Genomic DNA, 21886 nt, shown 5'->3' with positions numbered 1-21886 from the left:
TGTTCTGTATTGTCATTATACTTATGATATGCAAAATAAAAACATAATATAAGCAACGGGAATATATTTTATGTTGTACACTTATAAGTGATATAATATTAAAATAATTGATATTCAACAGAGAAAATAAATAACTTATACTCATATAAATAAATTAGAAAATATCCTTAGAAAATAGAAGCTAGCACGCCGCTGAACACTGCTCGGAATTGATATTCTTATACAATGATTTATCATTAAATTCAAACGTTTAATGCATAACCGGTATTATAGTAATCAACTAGATAACTATAGGTACATTCGAAACCTGTTATAATATTATACCAAATTACTTTTTTGGTTTTTTATTTTTTATAATATATATTGTGTTCTTATACAATATTTATAATTTATACAGCAACATCTTCGTTGGTGTACGTTTCTCACAATAGTAATAACGTTTTTTAAGTTTTAACGGATATCTGTCATTGCTCAATCCTTGTATTAATCTAAAATCTCATCATTAAATTAGTTACAACTAAATTTCTATCTATCGATCTATTGCCACTATTGATACAGTAAAATACGGAATAATATAAAAATATATAAACCAATGTCATTACGTGCGCATACTACACTACACTGTCTCTTTGTACTTTATAAGATATAGGTTACACTGTAGTCTGTAATAATTTCAATAATTATAAACATAATTTATATTATTGTATGCTAATGAATGATGATTATGTTCCGTTTTAGAAAAAATGAAAAGCCGAATTCCTCGTTTGAATAACTACTGTAGTTTAGCGCCTACTTCCGATCTAAACACTATGTCTGTAACAAAAGCTGTCCAATTGAGTAGTAGAAAGTAAGTTGAACTTAAAAAATATGTAAAAACAAAAAATTTAAAATTAATTTTGAATCTAAATAGGTACTATTTAAAAATAATCTAAAGAAGTAAAATGCTGCGATAAAATCTCTTATACACACTATATTTTCACTTAGGTATAATTTGGAACGGTTGATTTTTTATCAACTGTCTGAATTAAAACGGTTACAAATCAGAGCGGGAAAATCCGACGAACGAGTATTGGTTAAACGGCTGGTTGAAGAGTATGGTAGTACAGGACTATTTACTGGATTGAAAAGATATGACGGACCTTTTTCGTTTAAACGTTTCGAAAAATATTTATACGGTAAGTCTAATCGTTGCACAAATATTACTATGATGCATTAAAAAAAATAAAAAAATACAACTCATAATAACCGTTTTATTATTAAGTATATGAATCACCCTGAAATGTTCCACGTTACCAATAATATTATTATACGTTTTTAGTTACACTACATGTAACATAGTGCCTAGTACACAATCGTTTTGAACACAATATGCGTGTGTTGCGTGTCTATTGAGTTGTGTAAGCATATTTGAGTGAACGTAAACATTTTAAGCGTTTCATGCAAAAGTTAGCTTTCTGTTATAGTCCAATGTTAATAATATTGACATCAGAACGATTTATACACGTATATAACTACATAAGTGCTTATATCTATGTAATTTTTGATATTATAAGTACAGTTATATTGTAATTATTGTTAGAAAGCACTATGTATCTGAGAATCGTATCGTGGTTAAATGTGTTTCATGTCATGCACTCATACAGTCATACCTTATGTACTCATATAGTTACCTAGGTTATTGCAAAATGCAATATACAATATCACTCATAGCGCATATATACAGTGCTATAATTGAATACTTATATTTACAGCTTACGAAATTCACATATGTGCCTACGCATAAGAAATATAAACAATAACGTATATAATAATAATAAATAATTATAATTACTTACAATTATTTATGCTCTTTTTATAATTAACTTAATTTTAAATCTGTAAATCTTTGAAAATATTGTATGGAGATGCATACATACCACAGCATCTTGTAAGTTATAATATTGGATTTATACCCTTTTTAATAATTATAATCATACATTTTAAAATAAATAATATATAGTTCTAAAATATAAATACTTTCAGACGCATACATTTTTATATAAATGCAAAACGCAAATTGTGCATTGCAAAATTTAAGGGATTGATAAGAAATAATATGATGAAATATCGAAAAATGTTTCTGTATTATTATATGATTTTTTTTAAAGTTAAATTATAAAGTTATTGTGGTGAATTAAATTCATCTAGTTAACTTAGTGTACAGCTTACCAAACACACATTTTTAACACTTATATTATTATGTACAGAAATGTATTTTATAGTAATGGCGATTTTTTATTACAAATTTAGATAGTAAAGTTATATTTATTATCAGCTATTGAGTAATGATAACTTATTAATATATTATGCATTATTTATTATGTACAATGCACTTTATACCTTAGATATATCATGACATATTAATGCATTAATCTGCATTATATTATAATGTATAACTAACAACTACGCTTGATTTTTTATCATATACATTATTTTGTAGATCAACTGCTGGTATTACAAAAACAATCATTGGCCGACGACAAAACCACGGTCCCCAGGGTACAATCAATCGATGAAGTGGAAAAACTAGCTGGAGCTTTGCGACGGATCGACGCCGGAAAAACAGTGTTGGAGAACCCAAACGATTGTCTATCGTGCATCCGGACTACAAACAGGTGTTTTCACGCCACTCACGCATACACTGGTGTACCTTGTGCCGCATATAGTGAGTATGACGCTATCACTTGCACGCGCGCGTTTTAAGTATAATAATAATATTAATTTAATAACGTACAATCACGTACGACATGATAAATGACATGAATAATGCACGGAAAGGCAATTTCGAAGGTCGACCGTTTTATTGCGTTACCGTTTAAAGGGCGAGTTGATGTTATAATTTTGTAGTTTTACCGTCGACCATCCACTCGAGACATATTTTAACGAGTGAACATAAATTTACACACGAGACATAAATAAATAATAATGACAGGTAAAACACAATAATACATATATACTTAATACTTCCATGCAACGATATCATTCTAAAATAAGTACCTGTGGGTGTATTAGTTCACACATCACATTTCCATCACAAACTTTATCAGATTTTGGAATCGTGAACATAGCGTGTAAAGTTGGTGTGAGTAATAAAACTTATGTGTTTCCGTTTGTAGTTTTTATATTAATAATTAAACTTTAAACAAAACACTTAAATGAATACCTGACTAGGTTGGCTTAAGGAATCTCGATTTGATTTAAAAAATACACAGATGTTTTGTCATGTTAGGGACTGATATCAAACTTCACTCCTGAAATGTTGTTATCTACTAAAATTTATTTGATTATATATATATGTTATAAATTATAACTTAATTCGTAATTTACTTATATTTATTATTGTTATTTCACGCCACCCCGACGGACCCAATTAAATTTTTTTCCTAAATAGGTACTTATCTAGTATAAGATGAAAAGAGTTTCTTCGATATCGCCAGTGGAATGGTAGGGTGGAACTGTGGAAGGAGTAGTCGCACAGGTCATCGTAATATTGAAGGCTTTGCGCTACAGGGAATATTAAATTTAAAAAAAAAAAATAACTTGCAGAAAACATGATACTCATTTGATAATTTCAAAATGTTTAATGTATGTGTATAATCCTTACACAGTATAAAGTAAATATCATGCATGTATTTTAATTTTTAGATACAGCTCGTCAGATGGTGTGACTTCACGTGTTAAACATGACTTATATTTAAACGCTGAAATAATTGTTCAGCAACAATTTTTAGTCCACCAAAATTACTCATTTTTAAAGCACTATATTTTCACACTAATTGTTTAAGTTTTAAATTAGTTCAAGTAAAAACTATCGCAATATAAACTACCATTTTAGTTACTTTATCGATTGAACAAAGACATTTCAGATTCGTTAGATTTCAATTAGCTCTTTGGCATCTCGCCACAACCAAATCCAGTAAATAATCATTATAATACACTCATTTGTTATTATATTGTTTATTTTGTTTTGAAATTTCAATTTTTGTATGCCGACATATTTTTATATCTTATTAGATTATATAATATTTATAAAATGCATAATATGTTTTTTAATTCAAAATTATAATTTTAAATCGATTACCAATTATGTAATTGATTTGTGGAATAGTCAAACAAATCTTAGGGCCCATTGTAAGAACGGCCATTATTTATCATAATATTAGTATTCACATTAATTATAAATACTATAGTATTCATAATCAATGGTATACACTATACGATTCACTGTTGACGTGGCATATGTTGTTAGCGTTAGACAGGTCAACAGTAAATTGTTAAAAAGGAAGTCTTAAAAATTAGTATATTCTTGGGCCGAGGAAAAAATGATCTCTGGGCACCACTATCTTTTCTACTGGCGCTGATATCTGCAAGAACAATAGTCGATAATGTATTATTTTTTCAAAAGTGAAGCCCTGTTATTTTATATTGGCTACCGCGAGCATCGATGACCTACCCTCAATAGCGTGTATAGCTCGTTATTTATCGCATTTAAATAACATTACGTCGTCATTCGCATATATTTCAGTACCGAAATTCCGGTTGGACCACCATAGCATGCCGAAACCGCCGACGGACGACGGCCGTCGCCACCGCTTCCTGCCAGACATCCGGGCGGGCCAGGACACATCCGGCGGGGCCACCACGCGGTGCCTGCGCAACGTGGACCCGTCCAGACCGATTACGCTGCAGCTGGGCAACGGGCCTTGCGCCCAAGCCATCGACTTGCCCACCGACAAGCTGGACAAGAACAGGCGGTACTTCGTCACATTCACGATCAAGGGCGCTGCGGATGGCGCGCACAACAAACACCGTCCACCGGCTCCACCTGCGTTCCGGCCCGACGGTCGCCGCGGCCACGGCGTCGACTGCAATCCGCCGCTCGCCCACACTCACGCCAAAAGCTTTTAGCATTTTAATTTAATTTATTATTATTTTTTTTTATCAAACTGTAACTGCAGCGAAAGTGAACCTCGCGCCGGACGTTTGCGATTCGAACGGCACTTGCCGGATAGTTTTAAATACGGCCAGACGTCCATCGCAGTACGGATAATACAATAATATTCTGTAATATGCGAGCTGCGTTGGACGACGCCGCTAAAAAGCGATTTGAAATTCATCGACTGGTAACCAATGCCTTGTTATATTATCGATATTTATCGAATCGGTAGAGTCGTCACCCGTCGTACGCACAGACGCCCTATTGATTTGACTAAAATATTAGATTTTGACACGATATTTTTCGACTGTTTGACCGCATCGTATTGTGTTTGTCTTACATGCGGACGATATAACGAATTTGGGTTCAGCAATTTTAATTTTGTGTTGTTAGATATAATATTAGATGAAATTGACCTATAATAAAACTTGAGAGTAAAAATATTACAATATTTTAATTTTCAAGTAAATTATATGAATTTTTTAATTTACAACACAGATTAACACAGATTGATGTCCTCCTAACCTTTAAGTTTGGGGACATGTCAAATTACTCTAATATTTAACTCAATAACACAAAATCGGGACTCTACTGAACACAAGTTTTGGTGGTATGTTGTGTATTAGTAAGAGTGTAACAACACATGCGTGTACGTTCTCTATAGGTATATTTACGTAGAGTAGTCGTGTATTGATAACAATTAAGAGGACATACCCGCATATGGCGTATGTTCTCTCCGTATTACTAACGTACATCATAGAAAATTTGCGTTCAACAGAACACATTTGATGATGTTAGCTTTAATATAAGAGTAAATTTACCTATTATCAAATTCAAAGATAATAATACTATCTAGACAACGTCATATGCTTTTATTGATATTATCATTCTAAAGTGAGTTAAGAATATTTTAAAGTTGTAGTATTTTACACAACTATAACTCACTTTAAAACGATAATATTAATTAAAGCATATGAAATTGTCGAGATAATATTCTTACCTTTAAATTCAATAATAGGTAAATTTATTCAAATATTAAAACTAATATCACAAAATATGTTCTGCTGAACGTAAATTTGCTAGAATGTATCTACGTTAGTAAGACAGAGACAACATTTGAGTGTAAAACGTTCTCTTAAAAATATGGATCGACCAATCTTATAAATATGCATAGTATAGAGACCGTTCGTGAAAAATACGAGTCTACACAATTTAGTTATCAAAACGTAATAGGTATTAGTGTAATACCAGCAAACCGTGCGCGAATCTAGATATCAGAAACGGGTTGGCTATATATATTTTTCAAAAAAAAAACACGATTATATTTTTACAATATAATATATTATGTTATAAACGATTTGATAACAATAAGTATTAACAATTTGATTTATATTTTAAGACGTATCAACTGTTTTCATTACATAAATAATTACCTACTTGATAATGTATAATATACTTCCCAAGAGGCAAAGCCCCTTATTAGCTCCTCTCTGGATCCGCGCCAGAATTATACCACTCGGATTTTGCATAATTCTGTTATTACACAATATTACACTAGTAGGTACCAATGCACATAGTATCAGAGGTTACTCGAGCGACCACTCGTCTGTGATAATTATACGAAATCAAAATCAAAACATAATGTTAACCGATTAACAATAATTACACGCGCACAATAATCGTAGACTAATGTTATTCGTAGACCCGATCTTAGGACTCGGATTGCTAGGGACATGAGACAACTGCGATGATAGTATCGTTACAGACCACTAACGGAGTAATAAAATCTGTGTGTCACATATTTGCTTCTCGCAAAGACTCAATTTCGTGTCATGACGTCTTCTTTAATGGCATTTTCACTAGGAAAAAAATTCCGTCTCGTTCCTTTGGCAGATTTTATCTAATATGAACCTAGTTAAAATCCTCCCCAATTATGAAGTCGTGATTAACTAACAAATATATTTTTCGAGGGTTGTGATAAAATAATGGTCGGTTACCAATGTAAAGCTATAATGAATACGTTTTTAGTAATTTTATCGTTCTCTATTCCCACCCACCTTATGACAAAATGGTATAGGTACCTGTATTATACATAATTGTTCTAAAAAATATTAAAATGTATACAAATTATACCTACTTATTATACCGACTGCTACTGATATTGTTATTTTTGATAAATTCATGACATTTACAATATTTCGGAACATTTTGACCGCAAAAATATTACATTAATATAATAATAACACACGTTTTGCAAGGTATCTCCTCGGTCACATGCGATTTACATTACATACATGTACGTATACATAGATATAATTACGAAAAACAATAATTTTTTTCCGTGTCCAAATAATGATAATACCCACAAATGTTTTGCATTTCATATTGATGAGATATTTAAAAAAAAAAAATAATGTTCAATCTTGATGAAAATATCAACATTTGTACAATATTTCGTTCTTTAAACCTATGATTATAATGAGAAAATAGTTAACAATGTAACAAAAGTTGTTATTATTTAATATATTTATTTTGTATAACTGTTATTATTTCTGTAGCCATTAATATTAAAAATGTAATATAAATTAGTATAATGTATAAACATTATATTTATAAATATATATATATACATACCAATACATATAAGTAATGTTTAAAAAAATAATTATTAATACCATATAATTTAGAAAAAAAAAGTTAAATACCTCTTTAACAAAATTCTCGTGATAAATTAATAATGTTAATAAATATAAATTATCTACTTTCTAGTCATTATTTTTGTCATTATTGATTAACGACCATAATATATAACGGTTATAATTAAGACATGTTTTACACATTTTTTTTAAATAGATGCTATGCAAAATCACAACGTATGTAATACAAATACGAAATTTACAATTAAATAGCTTCTGTTTTAATAACTATATTACATTCGGTTTTGATCGATTTGTCTTCTGTTTCGATCGCTTTAATAGTTTCTGTTTTAATTATTTTATTATCTACTATTTCGATTGTTTTATTATCTTCTGTTTTGATTTTTTTATCATCTTCTGTTTTGATCGCTTTACCAACTTCTATTTTAATCGCTTTATTATTATTTTCATTTTTGAGCATAGCAGCTTTGAGTATTGGCATTACTTCAGAAATAAATGATAGTTTCAACACATATTCCTTCGTGTTTCTATCTAAAATAATAATAATACCTTAAGAAATAAAAATATAAAAAATAGGGAACGCACTAAACATAATATATTTGTACAAAACAATATTTATATCTAAATGTGTTGATAATATTAAACAACACACAGGAATTTAATTTCAAACTAAAAGTTCCCAATGAGTATATTTCAATTTGAGTACGGCCATTCGGCATTTGAGACATAGGAGACAACAAGTTTAAATGTTTTTCAATGATTGATGAAACAATACGACGATGAGCGAAAGATAAGTATATAATCATTAAATCATAATAATAATCCTAAAGACGACTATATTATTCAAACTTTAAATGCGATTTTTGTTGCAGATAAATTTATTTTAGATTATCAGATGTAATATTTAAAGCTTATATTGGGTATATCATATTTAAATGCATTTATAAAATATGATTGATTCATCAAACTAATCTACGAATGGTTGCATCTACAACTTCATCAATCATTATTATTATACTTATAAATGACCGAGTGATTCTTAGAGTATACAATATGCTCAATATGGTAAGACATACAATCGATACTATTAAAAACCACTCATATTATAAATTTATAACTTTATAACGTATATAAAAACAGTTTGTTGGTTAGGCTAATGAATTACTTCAAAGTCGTGTATTAGACTACTGTATACTTAAGAACTTTTTACAGTAGTTTTTAAAAAGAAATAATGATAAGAAAAAATTGTAGATCACCCAGTGAAAAAACATAAAATTTAGACGTGTATAACGTTATCTATGACCGATTGAATTAATAGTCTTAAACAGAGATATTCGGATCATAGTCAGCCTCAGATTTTTTGGTTTTAAATATATCAAATATTATGATTATTTTTATTTTCAAAACATTATAGTCATAACATACCTAGACTAGATCAAAAAAAAAATAAAAAAAAATATGCTGATATAAATGATATTACAATTGGAATATTGACTGATGACAGTTTAGATTTTGCTGGAAAATTATTAAAGACGAAACCTATTAATTACATCGATAACAACGATGCTAATTAAAGGTAAGTAAATATAAATATTAAATCCGATTCCAAAGAAGACACGAAGCACAGACAAAAAAAAACAGTCATGTGCCTGTAAAATTTGCATAGTTTGCCACAGATTAATTTTAACTTTATCGTACACCCATTGATAACATGTAAAATCACGTTTTCTAAACTGAAATATAATTGCAATAGACAAAACGTACTAAATTAAGGCAAATTGGATACATTTTTATTGATAAACGATTAAAAACATATTTTGTTTAATATTAAAACGATGACATTAAGTATTTATTTAGTTATAATAACTTATCTTATTATTATATACAAATTACTAATTAGTAAAAAAAAAGTATTATATTTCAATATTTTTGTAACATGATTTGTATGTAAATGTTCTTAAAAACTATACGAGTATTTGCCATAATTTTTTTATTCGTGTATTTAACGGCTTAAGGTTTTAATATTATCTACAGAGGTTTTAATATACAACATTACATTTGCCATTTACACGTTGATATTCCCTAATTAAATGTTAATTCTTAAGACATTTTGAAGATAAGAAATATTAATATTAAAAATACCAACTGTTAATGATATATATTATATAAATATAACTAGTAACAAATAAAATATAAAATATAATTGTACTGTATTGTTCAACATTTTCAGCACGAATTGGAAGATTAATCATCGGCTCTTATTAACAGTACATTTATATCTATATATATTTTACAATCATGTATGTGAAAAGTAAATTTACTATTTTATTGTAACGCACGATGTATCGATATATATAAAATACTTATTATAATTATTTTGCAAATCGTTTTTTCAAGTTAACATTCGATTTTTCATTTAACAAAATATCACACAAGAAAAAAAGATACAAAAGTGTACACATACCTTTATTCCAAAAAATGGCATAATTAATTTCCATTACGACTTCAATAGCTTCACTTGCAGTAGAAAACCAAATTTCACCGCTAATCGTCGAACACTTTTTAGGATCTAAGAACAAGATAACAAAATAAAACAATCTATTCATACGAGCAGCAGCAATAGAAATACCTTTAGGTGTTTTCACTTTCACCTTGAAATTCTCTACTTTAATTGTTCGTTTTAATAGGGTAATAAGTTTCACTTCAGTCATACTGGGCGGAGCGCCTTCAAACTTTAGCACCTATAATACAAATCGAACAGTTTTTAATTAGTAATAATTAGACGATGTACATTTACTATACATACTAGCAATATATGTTTATCAATACACATTTATACATATTTTTATTCGAAAATCGATGAAAAAAATATATCAAATTCAAAAACGAATTACTATGATTTTCAACAAAATATATTTATTAATATTTAATAATACTAAAATAAATTACTTTAATATCAAATATTATAATTAATACAATATAGACTGCAGACAGCCATTAATTACAACCGTTTTTTATATGCAATAATTTATTATGAGATTAAAATTCAACACATACATTACATTCATTGATTTACTCTTCAAGGACCTGGTATATTCAACACCTATTGTACAATAAAGCGATTACCTACATTCCTCCATTTTTAGTTAAATAACCACCTACGTGTAATATATTTTAAAAAAACGAAAACTCTAGTAATCATTTTTACAATTATTAAAAAATATAAATTTTTATTATTTTTAATCTACATAAATATAATTTAGATTAAGTGTTTCATACTTCAAGTAGAAAAATATATCTAATATATATTTTTTTAATAATCTTCGATTTAAATATCTTTAGGTAAAGTGAATTAGAATAGATGTCGTTAAGTCATAATGACAGAAAAATACTTTAAGTAATTAATTGAATCAATATATTAAATATTTAGATTCGACATTTTGTTATTTACTATTTATTGTTTTATACGTACTCTAGATGGTGAACATAATACATGTGGTGTCATTTTTCGATCATAGACTACATAAGATGGTGATCCATCGGGCAAAATGAATTGATCGACAGGGCGAGTTTTTAATATTCGTTCACCTTTTAAATACCTAAAAACAATACAAATCACCACACTAAAAACTTTTAACTATTTAACTAGCGTATTTTAATGGCGTAGCCAAGATTTTTGTTTGGAGGGAGGAGCCAAATTTTTTATCTATCGAGTCATGTATAGGGAAAGGGAAGGATAAACTTAAAGGGTTAACAATAAAATATAGCATCTAATAGGTACTTGATGATAAAATTATATTGTTTAATTTTTGTCGGTTTACGGCTTATGTAACACTCACTGACATGTATTTAATATTTAATTATTCGTAAAATACTAAATAGCATACATCACAGACACCGTCCCCTAACCCTTCTTCCACCCTCATTGACTATGTCACAATAATCAGTAAACAATAAACAAAATTGGTAAACACATAACATAAGTGGTGTTACATAAGTAATCGCTGATCAATATTTGAATAAAATATACCTTACTGGAATGATAAATTTAATCCGTGTGAAAGATAATGATGTTGAATATGAGCAAACACATTGATATCATTGCATTTACTGATCTGAATTTCGGCAGACTTTAATTCAGATAAATAATTAATCTAAAATAAATAACAATAATAATTTTAATGTGATGAAAAAAAAAAAAATTAAAAACCGTACTTTAGCCACCGTGGCGTACATAGAAAATAGTCTGAAAAGTCGATTACAATTGCTTTTAGTCGGGTCGAGACCACGAACAGAAAGAATAGAAAAATCTTTGGAAGTTGAAATGGTCAAAAGTCTGAAAAAAAATTAGTTATCTAAACACATATTAATCACGCTAATATATATTAAACAGACGAATACTCAAACACAGGCATATACAATCATTATTGATAACCAGTAACTAATCTAGAATTTTTTTTTTTTTGGGGGGGAGGGGAGGGGAATTTTTTTATATAATTATATTCATATCATATCATCTTGTAAACATAATATTAATGATTTAATTTTAGGCGTTACATACATAATATAACTATCAAAAAGAGGGGGGCAGGTCTCTATAGCCACGATCTATAGATCATTTACCATACAAATCTCACTGCAGTTTGCAATAGGTATAATATTGATCCACACATACACAAATCGGTGATCGAACAACATATAATTATGTAATATACATACGTTTTACGAGTTTTACTATTTGCGGTTTTAATGACCTGTTTCGTACTACTTGTTACTGAAAAAAAAACAAATACATATTATAACAAAAATTTATTTAATATTACATTAATTTACACAGTAATATAAATAATACAATATAATCGGCAAAATAACATATCATCAAGACAATAAAGTATAAAAAAAATGCGTAAAGTGATTTTGTCAATGGTAAAAATCATAATTTGTAAAAAAAACTTACCTGGAGCAATAGATTTATCAGCAGGACTAATAAAATCATAGTTTTCGACCAGTTCTGAAATATTAAATTGTATTAGATTAATTTAAAAAAAAAACACATAGTATTATTCTATAAATACATCAAAATAGTTATAAACATCAATAGCTCGAAAAAAAGTTTATAGTTATATAGATACTATATATATAAATAAATATATATGTGTGTGTATTAGATAGACTTCGAAAATTTTGACAATTCCGGTAACATAATATGTAACCTGAATTACAAAAGCAATTAATCTGATGGAATTTCTATAGGATATACGAAAAAATATAATTGATTCAATAATATATAAATATAGTGTACCATTTAAAGCGGATATTAAAGTAAATTTAAAAATAATACATATATTTTATTTCTACTTCAAACTATTGAAACTTCACTGAATCTTAATTAAATGAAAAACTGACCCCAATTATTGTCGTGTTCTGTCAAGTTTCTATTATTTTTTCCTCGAGGTGAATCTAAAATACAAAAAAATTTGGAATAAATCTTTACGGAATTAAATTTAAATAATCAACACGTTTATAAATTTAAAAATCATCATTATAAATCGCAATGCGGTGCTAAGACTTTTTGAATGAGAGTGGTGTTTATGTATTTTTGACTGTTTGCAGGCCCTCATTCTAAAAAAATTTATATTCTAGCATTTACCTGTAGATAAACACATTTTGTATCAAACATAGCTATTTCTAGGCACCCAAATAAAAATATAATACATTCTATTGATACAAGTTTCTTTCTGTTTTATTATTTTTTAATTTTCAACTTTCTTTTGACAATACAGATATATAATTTTTACTGATGAGAAAAAAAATAAAAAAAAAATACCAAAGTTACAATTCTTTATCTTTCCCACACCTATCTAGCATGCACTTGATACATAGCATATCCTATGATCTATATGATATTCACACTAATAGTTTTCTAAATAAGATGATTAAATAAAAGTAGGTAATAATAAAATGAGTTACATTAATAGTTACCTTTTAAAACAGCAGCAATAGATTTCAGTGTAGGTAAACCATTAACATATTCTAAGTGGCATACAAGCAGTAAAATATAAATTAATTTTAATAGTATAACGGAGAATATTTAAAGATCAATTATTTCAATACATAGTTTAAGAACCTAAATTGTATAATTACCATTAACTAAGGTTTTAAATATTAAATACTCACAATGAATAAAAATACAATATGTATTATTTAACTTCATTGATGCTTATTTAAATATAAAAATAATAAACAAATAATGTAATAAATATTATATGTAAATAAATACAAAACAGTAAGTATTGAAACTATTTTATGTATCATCGTTATATAATATTACAAATAAACATACCTAATAAGGGTGACTTTGTGTAATCCCAAGTTAATTCACTATTTTTTGTTACGATTACACTGGAAGGCTAGAATCAATATACATCAATTAATATAAGAATATATTTATATATAATTTTTCATAAATTACATATTTTTATAGATAAAAAGCCAATGTGGACTTCAAATATAACACAATTACGTAACACAGTAAGCACTAAATAAACTAATTAAATCTAATCAAATGTGGATAATTATATTTTAGAATATGTGTTTATTGAGATTAATATAAACATTTACAATAACTATTATTATAATAATGAATATGATGTATTTGTATTACATCAAGTTGTTTGAATATAATAAGTGATCAACTATTTGTTATTATATAGGTAATAAATAAATCTATAATTGTTTCAACTGACAAATTAATCACGTTATAGTTAATATGACTAAGTTATAATCATTATTCTTATAAGATAATATAAATATAACTATATTAATAAGGAAAGATATCAGACGGGGAAAAGGTATTGGACGGAGAAATTTCTTACGGGGAAGTGACCCGGTACCAAGAACTTTCTTTTTTGCTTAACCATCTGGCGAGTACAAAAAATCCATGGATTTCATAAAACTGAACCTAATAAATAATTACAATAAAAAGAAGGCAATATTTTAAATTTAAATACATACCTTAGCATAATCAGCCTTTAATGTTATATTATCTAAAACAATGTAACTAGATTCATCAATTACTTTAGTTGCAAATTCTTCCTTGCCAAATGTATGGATAGTTAAGAAAATAATTGAAAATAAATATAATCTTTTAAACTTTAAATAGTTAGTATTAGATAAAGTTATAAATAAAATATTAATTAATTAAAAGGATATTCAACAAATGCCCTGAGTTGTCGAAATTTTCTGTATACAACAATTCGTAGTATTTCTCCATAAATGATCAAAATTGAATACAATACATGCTAAAAATGGATGAAAGTCATTATATTGTTCATTTATTGAACCATTCTTAACAAATGTTGGTTCATTTTAAATAAATAACAAAATTAATGAATTGTATTAACTCTTTAAAATAAAATTTTAGGTATCATAAAATATGTGTTTGAAATAGAACTTGATAAGTGATAGGTTTATTAGTGATAACTTTTTTTCAATAACAAATAAACTGTCAATATTTTATTTTTGACATTGTTTACCTAATGTCTAATTTGGACTTTTTAAAATGTAAAACAAACCAAAATCTTTAATAATTTAAACTATGACAACTACTATGTTATAATATCTATGTATCTCTAGTTAAATAGTCTTATAACTTGCTGTCACTGTGTCTATTTATTATTCTACTTACTGTAGTGATTTTAACTGTAGTCTGTTCAATTTTAAAATGTAATACACGGTTTGGACGACCAATAACACTAGAGAAATAAAATTAAAAACTCAGTATACTAGTGAATAATTGTTTAATACAAAACATGCATATAGTAGAACATTGCAAAATAGTGCTTATAATAAACAAAGTTTAATATAAAACTATGTGGCTTAAAATAAAACAAATAATAATAAGAATATTTATTGTGTAAGTTAAAATATTAATTTTCCTAGATTAAAAATAAAATAGTTTTAGAAATTCATAATTTAGTGAAATATATATTTTTAGTTTAACACAACATTTGAGAGTGCCTATACTAGATATAAATACTAAATATATGTTAAAAACAAAAGTGCATACCTTTTATGTATATAATTAACTGGAGCTTGATTTTTATTTCTTTTGGGTTTATAACCATCATACATGTTCTACAAATTAAATAAATATTGTAATTGACATAATTATAGATAAAAAAAAATATATTAATAATAAATATAATATAATATTTAAAATGGTCTTCAGTTCTCTTTTTTGTTTTCCACCAAAACTAAATACATTCATAACTATTCACAGTTTACACTTTTTTTATTTTTGTTACTAACATAAGATGTATAAAATAAATAATTTAAAAATTAGATGTCTATATATATTATGTAATATTTATATATATATATATATTAGTGTTAATATTGCATAAACTTTAATTAAATATTAAATTTAAAGCATAATAGATACTTACCAGGCACATAGGTAGAAGTAATTACCATGAAACCTCAGAACCCTTTATATAGTTTTAGTTTCTATTTATTTTTTAATTATATTATCTAGATGAGTAAGTTTATATGATTTATATATATTTAAATTTATCTAATTACTGTCTAGAACTCTACTATAAGAATCAACAAAATTTATCAGTTGACAATTAATATAAAATATAATTAAAAATTAGAAACCGATATTTTTTGTTAAGTTATAACCATGTAACGTAAATAATAATTAACACAATTAATCATAATAAACTTTATGGTTGAATTAAGAGTTTTTATATCAGGAAATTATATCAACACCTATAGTTACTATATTGTTTTTTTTTTAAATTTTAATTTCAAAATTAAAATTCAGTAAAAAGCTAACACTTTAACACAGATAATATTCTTATCAAAAAAACGTGTTTAAGCTTTAAGTTTAACTTAAAACGTAAATATTTAAATCCTATTTAGTTTGATTTTTCTTTATATATTATTTGTATATAAATAAATGGAGAGCCAAATACACAGTTGTAGTCATCATACAAATTAAATATATATTGTTTGCAAAAATTAAAAAGTATCCTGATAAATTGTTAAAATGTAATTATTTTTATGAACATTTTAGGATGAAGGAAATGCAAGAGGAGGAAGAGTAATAATTTGTATAAAAGAGCCAACAAATATAAGCCCCTTTATAGAAAAATCCTGACTTTGTGCCAGTTACATACAATTTATTACTGTAAGAAATAGTATAAAAAAATTATAAACTTAATATTAATATAAAATTCAAATTAAAGGAGGAAGTAGGTAACTTCTGCTGTACAGTAGGAATTTAATGTACCTTATCATTGCGTGCCCAAGGGGGGGAGGTTAGAGGTTATATCCCCCCCTGACTTTTAGAAAACAAATAATTGGATATTAGAGTTGTTATAAAGTAATTACTTTTAATTTATTAGTAATGAGTTATTGCTTATAATCTATTGATCCATTAACTATAAATCTCCTTATTTGTATCTTTAGATCACCATAATAAATTCACTATTACTAATGACTAATGTCTAATAACTTATAACTAAAGACTGGATTTAATATTTAATTGCTATTGCAAGATTTTTGCAGTTAAGATAAATCAAATATATAGTCCATGTATACTTTATATTATCTCATTCTATGCTTATTTAATTTTATAATGCAATCTTTTATAATTTTATGTGTTTTAATGAACAAAATACTTAACAAAACTAAATTTATTATTACATAAATAGATTATTTAACAATGGTAATTAATTTAATAGATAAAATGTGAATAAAGGTATATGTAACTTATTTTGTTAGTTTTAGAAAAAAAAGCTTTCCTAAAAGTACCATTGAGAACAAATAAATGCAAGGTATATCTTTACTAATAAGCACAATTTGAGGGGCTCTTGGGGGGGAGTAAGCCCCTCAAAATCAAACATAGCCCCCCTCCCAAAGTGGTTTGTATACATCCTCTTCCACTTTTATATATCTCAGGGAGCATACACCCAGTACATACATGCAAATTATAATAGCCCCCCAAATTAAAAACTCAAATTCCGCATATGACCTTGTACTACAAGGTGGGGAACATGGTTAAATGCTGCACTTTTCTATGTAAATAATTTTGAATTTTTTTTAATTGTGATTAAAAATTGAAAAGACGATGTTAACCCCTATCAGTATAGACAAGCTGAAACAACTTGTACAAAATAATACAGTCAAATGTGGTTTATAGTATTCATAAAATAACACTTATCTGAGTTATCTATTAATCTTACAAACTTGGAAGAATCAAATAGTGAGCTACTTAAAAGTGTGAATATGTTTAGAAAAATTGAAGATATTTTAACAAATATTTTCCTGGTCCAAATGGAAAAAAAACTAAAAATAAATTTATGTATATAATTGAAAAAGTAAAGGATATAATACTATTAAATCTTACTATTAAGTCATGTCAGCTAAAACGGATTTAAAATTTAAAGTTTTTTATATGAAACTTTAATTTTTACAGTGCAATTTATTATACAATCATTATTTTGTATAATTATACAATTTTAATACACAATTTTTGTGTGTTTTTAATGGCAGTTATATTCGGTCTTTTCTTATAACATATATCCCCTCCCATCAAAAATTCCTGGGCACGCCACTGAATCACTGCCTATGAAAAATGATTCTGAGCGGAGGTATACGTCAATCTATTATCATAAAAATATATTTCTATCAATAATTATTTAAGCAATTTATTTTATTATTTATAGTAATATCAATATGGTATAAACTATCAATAAGCAATAGCATACAGTTTATCTAAATATTTTGAAAATTTCATTGCTTATTTAATATAATATATAATCATATAAGAACATTATGAATCCTATCATGAATAATATTTTTAATTAGAATAAAATAATTTAAACTATTATTCTTTAGTTAAATATCTAATTTTATCCAAACTTCAAATATCCATAAAAAAATATTAAGTTTAAATATTTTTTGGATTTTCATTTTTATGAAAATAACCAGACAACTATTTACTGAAATACTTATATTGATAAAGATAATTGGCACTGTTAGACATTCTATATCAGGGGTGGTCAACTTTAATTGACTTGTGATCGATCTTTGAGATTTTCTAGGTTGTCGCGATTGACCAAAAAAAAAAAACTGTGTATAATCTCATTTTTGATAGTTATTTATTGCTTTTTTCTAAATATAATTTTTATATTTGTGGGATATATAAATATGTATATAGGTACAAATTTACAAAAAATAAATATTTTAATTGTTTTCTGAAAAATATTCAAAACTTTAAGAAAATGCGAAAGGGTGTCGCGATCGATTCAAATTCATCTTGTGATTGACTAGTTGGCCACCCCTGTTCTACACTATCACATTTTTTGTATGGAGTGACAGGTGAAAATAAACAAATATAACATAATGCCCTTACCTAAGAAAAAACTATACCTATTAATATTTTTAACAAACTGTTTAACTTGAAAATAACAGTTTTATAATTTTTAATTATTTGGGTACGTTTAGGTATTAATAACTAATATAAAGTATATAGGTATGATTAAGTATATTAAGTATCTAAAGTATCTAATGATGAAATGAAATGATTTTATTTTATTGAATAATTAATCTAAAATATTATGTAAATAATCAATTTTTATTTATAGATTTGTATACACATACCTAGTCTAGCTACAAAATATGTATACCCACATGTATTAATTAGGCTAATACATGGATAATTTTTATGTTCAAAGTAATTAATTTTATTCTTAATTTTAACTTTTTAAAGAGTGAATTTAAAATAAAAAGATGCTACTCAGAAAGCGTACTAGATATGAAAAATAAAAAATAAAAATAATTAATTTTGAAGCATTAACTCACACGTCTCAATTTTATTACCATTTTTTCAGAAATTACGAATAAATATACCTTAAAAAAGTGTTTACAGTAAACATGTAAGTTTATAAGATAAAACCTTTAAAAATAAAGAAAAAACATTAGTGGTAAAAATAAATATATATAAGTTGATGTTTATCAAAAAATTATAATATTAGAGTAATTTGACTTATTATTAAGTTTAAGGATAACAATAAGAACATTATCTAGAGCATAAAAATTACCAATTGGACTTTAGATTATTATGATATCAATCACTGGATATTCTAGAAACCTATTTTCCATAACAAATTGATAAAATAAAACAATTTGAGGATCAAAAATATTAAATCTAATGCTAAGGCTCTTATTTTAGCATCATTAATATTTAAAAATAAAAATTAATAAAAGATTTCTTGTTCCCATTTTTCTTTGTTATTGAATTATATGATATTAATTATTATTAATATTTATAACAATGATTAATAGCTAAGTCTTTATTTCTTCATATAAATTTTTTCAGCGAGACTTAGTATTTTTTTGAAAGAAGACTAATTAAATTAAAAATAATAAATATATATGTAAATATATTACCCAAGTACCCGCTTGTTGGATTCTAGAAATCCACAATTTCCAAGTGTTGTTTGCCATTTTACTAAACCAAATAATATTCCGGCCTCCGGGCAATTCTAAAAGTTAAGATTAAAAATAGTATTAGTAAATAGAGGAGATATTTTGTTGACAAATTAAATGTCATATTATTACTCATGTTATTATTAGGTACCTACTGTAATTAAGGATATTTAGCTTAAATATTAGAATTTAGTTATTTTAATAACTATCTGATACTATAGTATAAGACTTTATAAAACTCAATTGAAATATTTGTAATTGTTGCATTAAATTTTTACTATAGTGAAACTAACAAAATTAAGTTGTCCATAACAATTTTTTTTTATACTTTATATTCAATATTATATTACAATAGTATCTTGTACAAAAAAATAGCAAATATAGTTAAATATAATATTATACTTATTCATGCTATATAACGGAAAATAAATATATGAAAAAATTATAAGATTAATCTACTGTATTTTCATAAAATAAGTTATTATAATAATATGCTCCTAGCGTTGCCATATGGTAACGTCTTATAATTCAAAAATTAATGAAAAAAATTTTTTTTTTTTACAATTAAATTTAAGGTCTAATTTATGGTACGTATTTAACAAAATTTAAGTTAAAATTGTAAAAAAAAACTCCGGCGTTAATGGGTTTTAAATAGTTATGCAAATTAACAATGAGTAATATATTATGATAATAAGTATCTATTTGACGGCATTTATTAAATTATGTAAGACGTATGCATAAGAAAAAATATCTAAGCAACTAATTTGAGTGCAACAGCCGAGTTTCAACTTATGAAGTTACGTGATTAATATGAAATAAACTTACATACCACCAGTAAAGTCGATGTATAGCCGTATAGGACTAGGACACTAAGAGTTCGCGAACGTCGTGAATACCAAATTGTAAGACTTTCCTCTCTCGGCCAGTAATTGGTAACGGAACGATTTTACACCAGTGCCATAAGGACAACAATTCGAAAATTATTAGTGCAATTCCAACGAAGCGTAGACGACTAAAACACGCGAGGTACGCAAACTACTGACGACATTGAATATCGTACGAACAACAAAGTTTTGTTGGGAAACTTCTGTTAAATAATTAAATTGTAACTACAGAGACGTAAATATAGGTATATGTATGACGGTATGGAATATCCGTATGAAGAACAATCACATCACTGAACCACGACCGGCAGTCGACGGCGCGATCCCCTCCGTTTATTAATTCTTGTTTATTGGAAACAACAACAAGGCGTCTATAATAGTACTCGAATAGTCGTTATCTGACATACTATATTGTTGATTTCGGGATGATAGTGTATTCTCAACCACACCGACGAGCAACAATAATTTACTTTTCCAAAAATAAATCGGTTACCGGCACGGTTGTAAGATTATCGAGGAATACATTTATTACAGTGTATCGCGATACGACGTATCGGTTCGACATCGACCGTTCGAGAATATGATATTACGTTTAAAAAAAACAAGGTATATTTAACCATACACAAATTATACAATTTAATAATATGATAATAAAATCTATAATATTATCCATTATTTCCACGGATAGATTAAATTCGATCGTTTAAACCACAAAGTTTCTATGCGAGTGGTTTCTAAGTACTGGAAAATGTATACTATAGAAATCTTTTTGTCCCATACGGTTATACCTAACTTCTATTTAATATGTTACTTAATATTTATTACATGTTTGTGTTTTTGCGTATTAATTGTCCGTTCTTTATTAATAG

General features: G+C 26.7%; 2 protein-coding genes across 3 annotated transcripts in view; one reads left to right on the top strand and one right to left on the bottom strand.

Moving 5' to 3' along the window:
* LOC113557326 overlaps nucleotides 1-4947 on the top strand; it is a 30147-nt gene extending 25200 nt beyond the window's left edge. The window contains exons 12-15 of the mRNA XM_026962787.1: nucleotides 739-847; nucleotides 985-1175; nucleotides 2480-2704; nucleotides 4565-4947. Of these exons, the coding sequence (XP_026818588.1) occupies nucleotides 739-847; nucleotides 985-1175; nucleotides 2480-2704; nucleotides 4565-4947 (908 nt within the window). The remainder of the gene's footprint in view (nucleotides 1-738; nucleotides 848-984; nucleotides 1176-2479; nucleotides 2705-4564) is intronic.
* A 2799-nt stretch (nucleotides 4948-7746) lies between these two features.
* Nucleotides 7747-21304, bottom strand: LOC113557395 (heterogeneous nuclear ribonucleoprotein L-like). Of its 2 annotated transcripts, none has more exons than XM_026962888.1 (17): nucleotides 20959-21304; nucleotides 20095-20189; nucleotides 15701-15768; nucleotides 15320-15386; nucleotides 14845-14933; nucleotides 14647-14737; nucleotides 13976-14042; nucleotides 13615-13665; nucleotides 13039-13092; nucleotides 12590-12643; nucleotides 12352-12406; nucleotides 11848-11968; nucleotides 11668-11786; nucleotides 11105-11231; nucleotides 10262-10373; nucleotides 10097-10201; nucleotides 7747-8163 (listed from the first exon to the last, which is right to left on the bottom strand). In XM_026962888.1, the coding sequence occupies exons 2-17, from the start codon at nucleotides 20149-20151 to the stop codon at nucleotides 7877-7879; spliced, it is 1524 nt and encodes a 507-aa protein (XP_026818689.1). In that variant the 5' UTR covers nucleotides 20152-20189; nucleotides 20959-21304; the 3' UTR covers nucleotides 7747-7876. The 2 variants fall into 2 exon arrangements, with proteins under 2 accessions (XP_026818689.1, XP_026818688.1); XM_026962887.1 differs by having other exon boundaries at nucleotides 20963-21304.
* Nucleotides 21305-21886: the final 582 nt, after the last annotated feature.

This window comes from Rhopalosiphum maidis, chromosome 3 (genome assembly GCF_003676215.2).
Source record: "Rhopalosiphum maidis isolate BTI-1 chromosome 3, ASM367621v3, whole genome shotgun sequence".
Classification (NCBI taxonomy): domain Eukaryota; kingdom Metazoa; phylum Arthropoda; class Insecta; order Hemiptera; family Aphididae; genus Rhopalosiphum; species Rhopalosiphum maidis.
The sequence above is the reverse complement of the archived record's forward strand: the minus strand, read 5'-3'. Positions and strand labels throughout refer to the sequence as shown.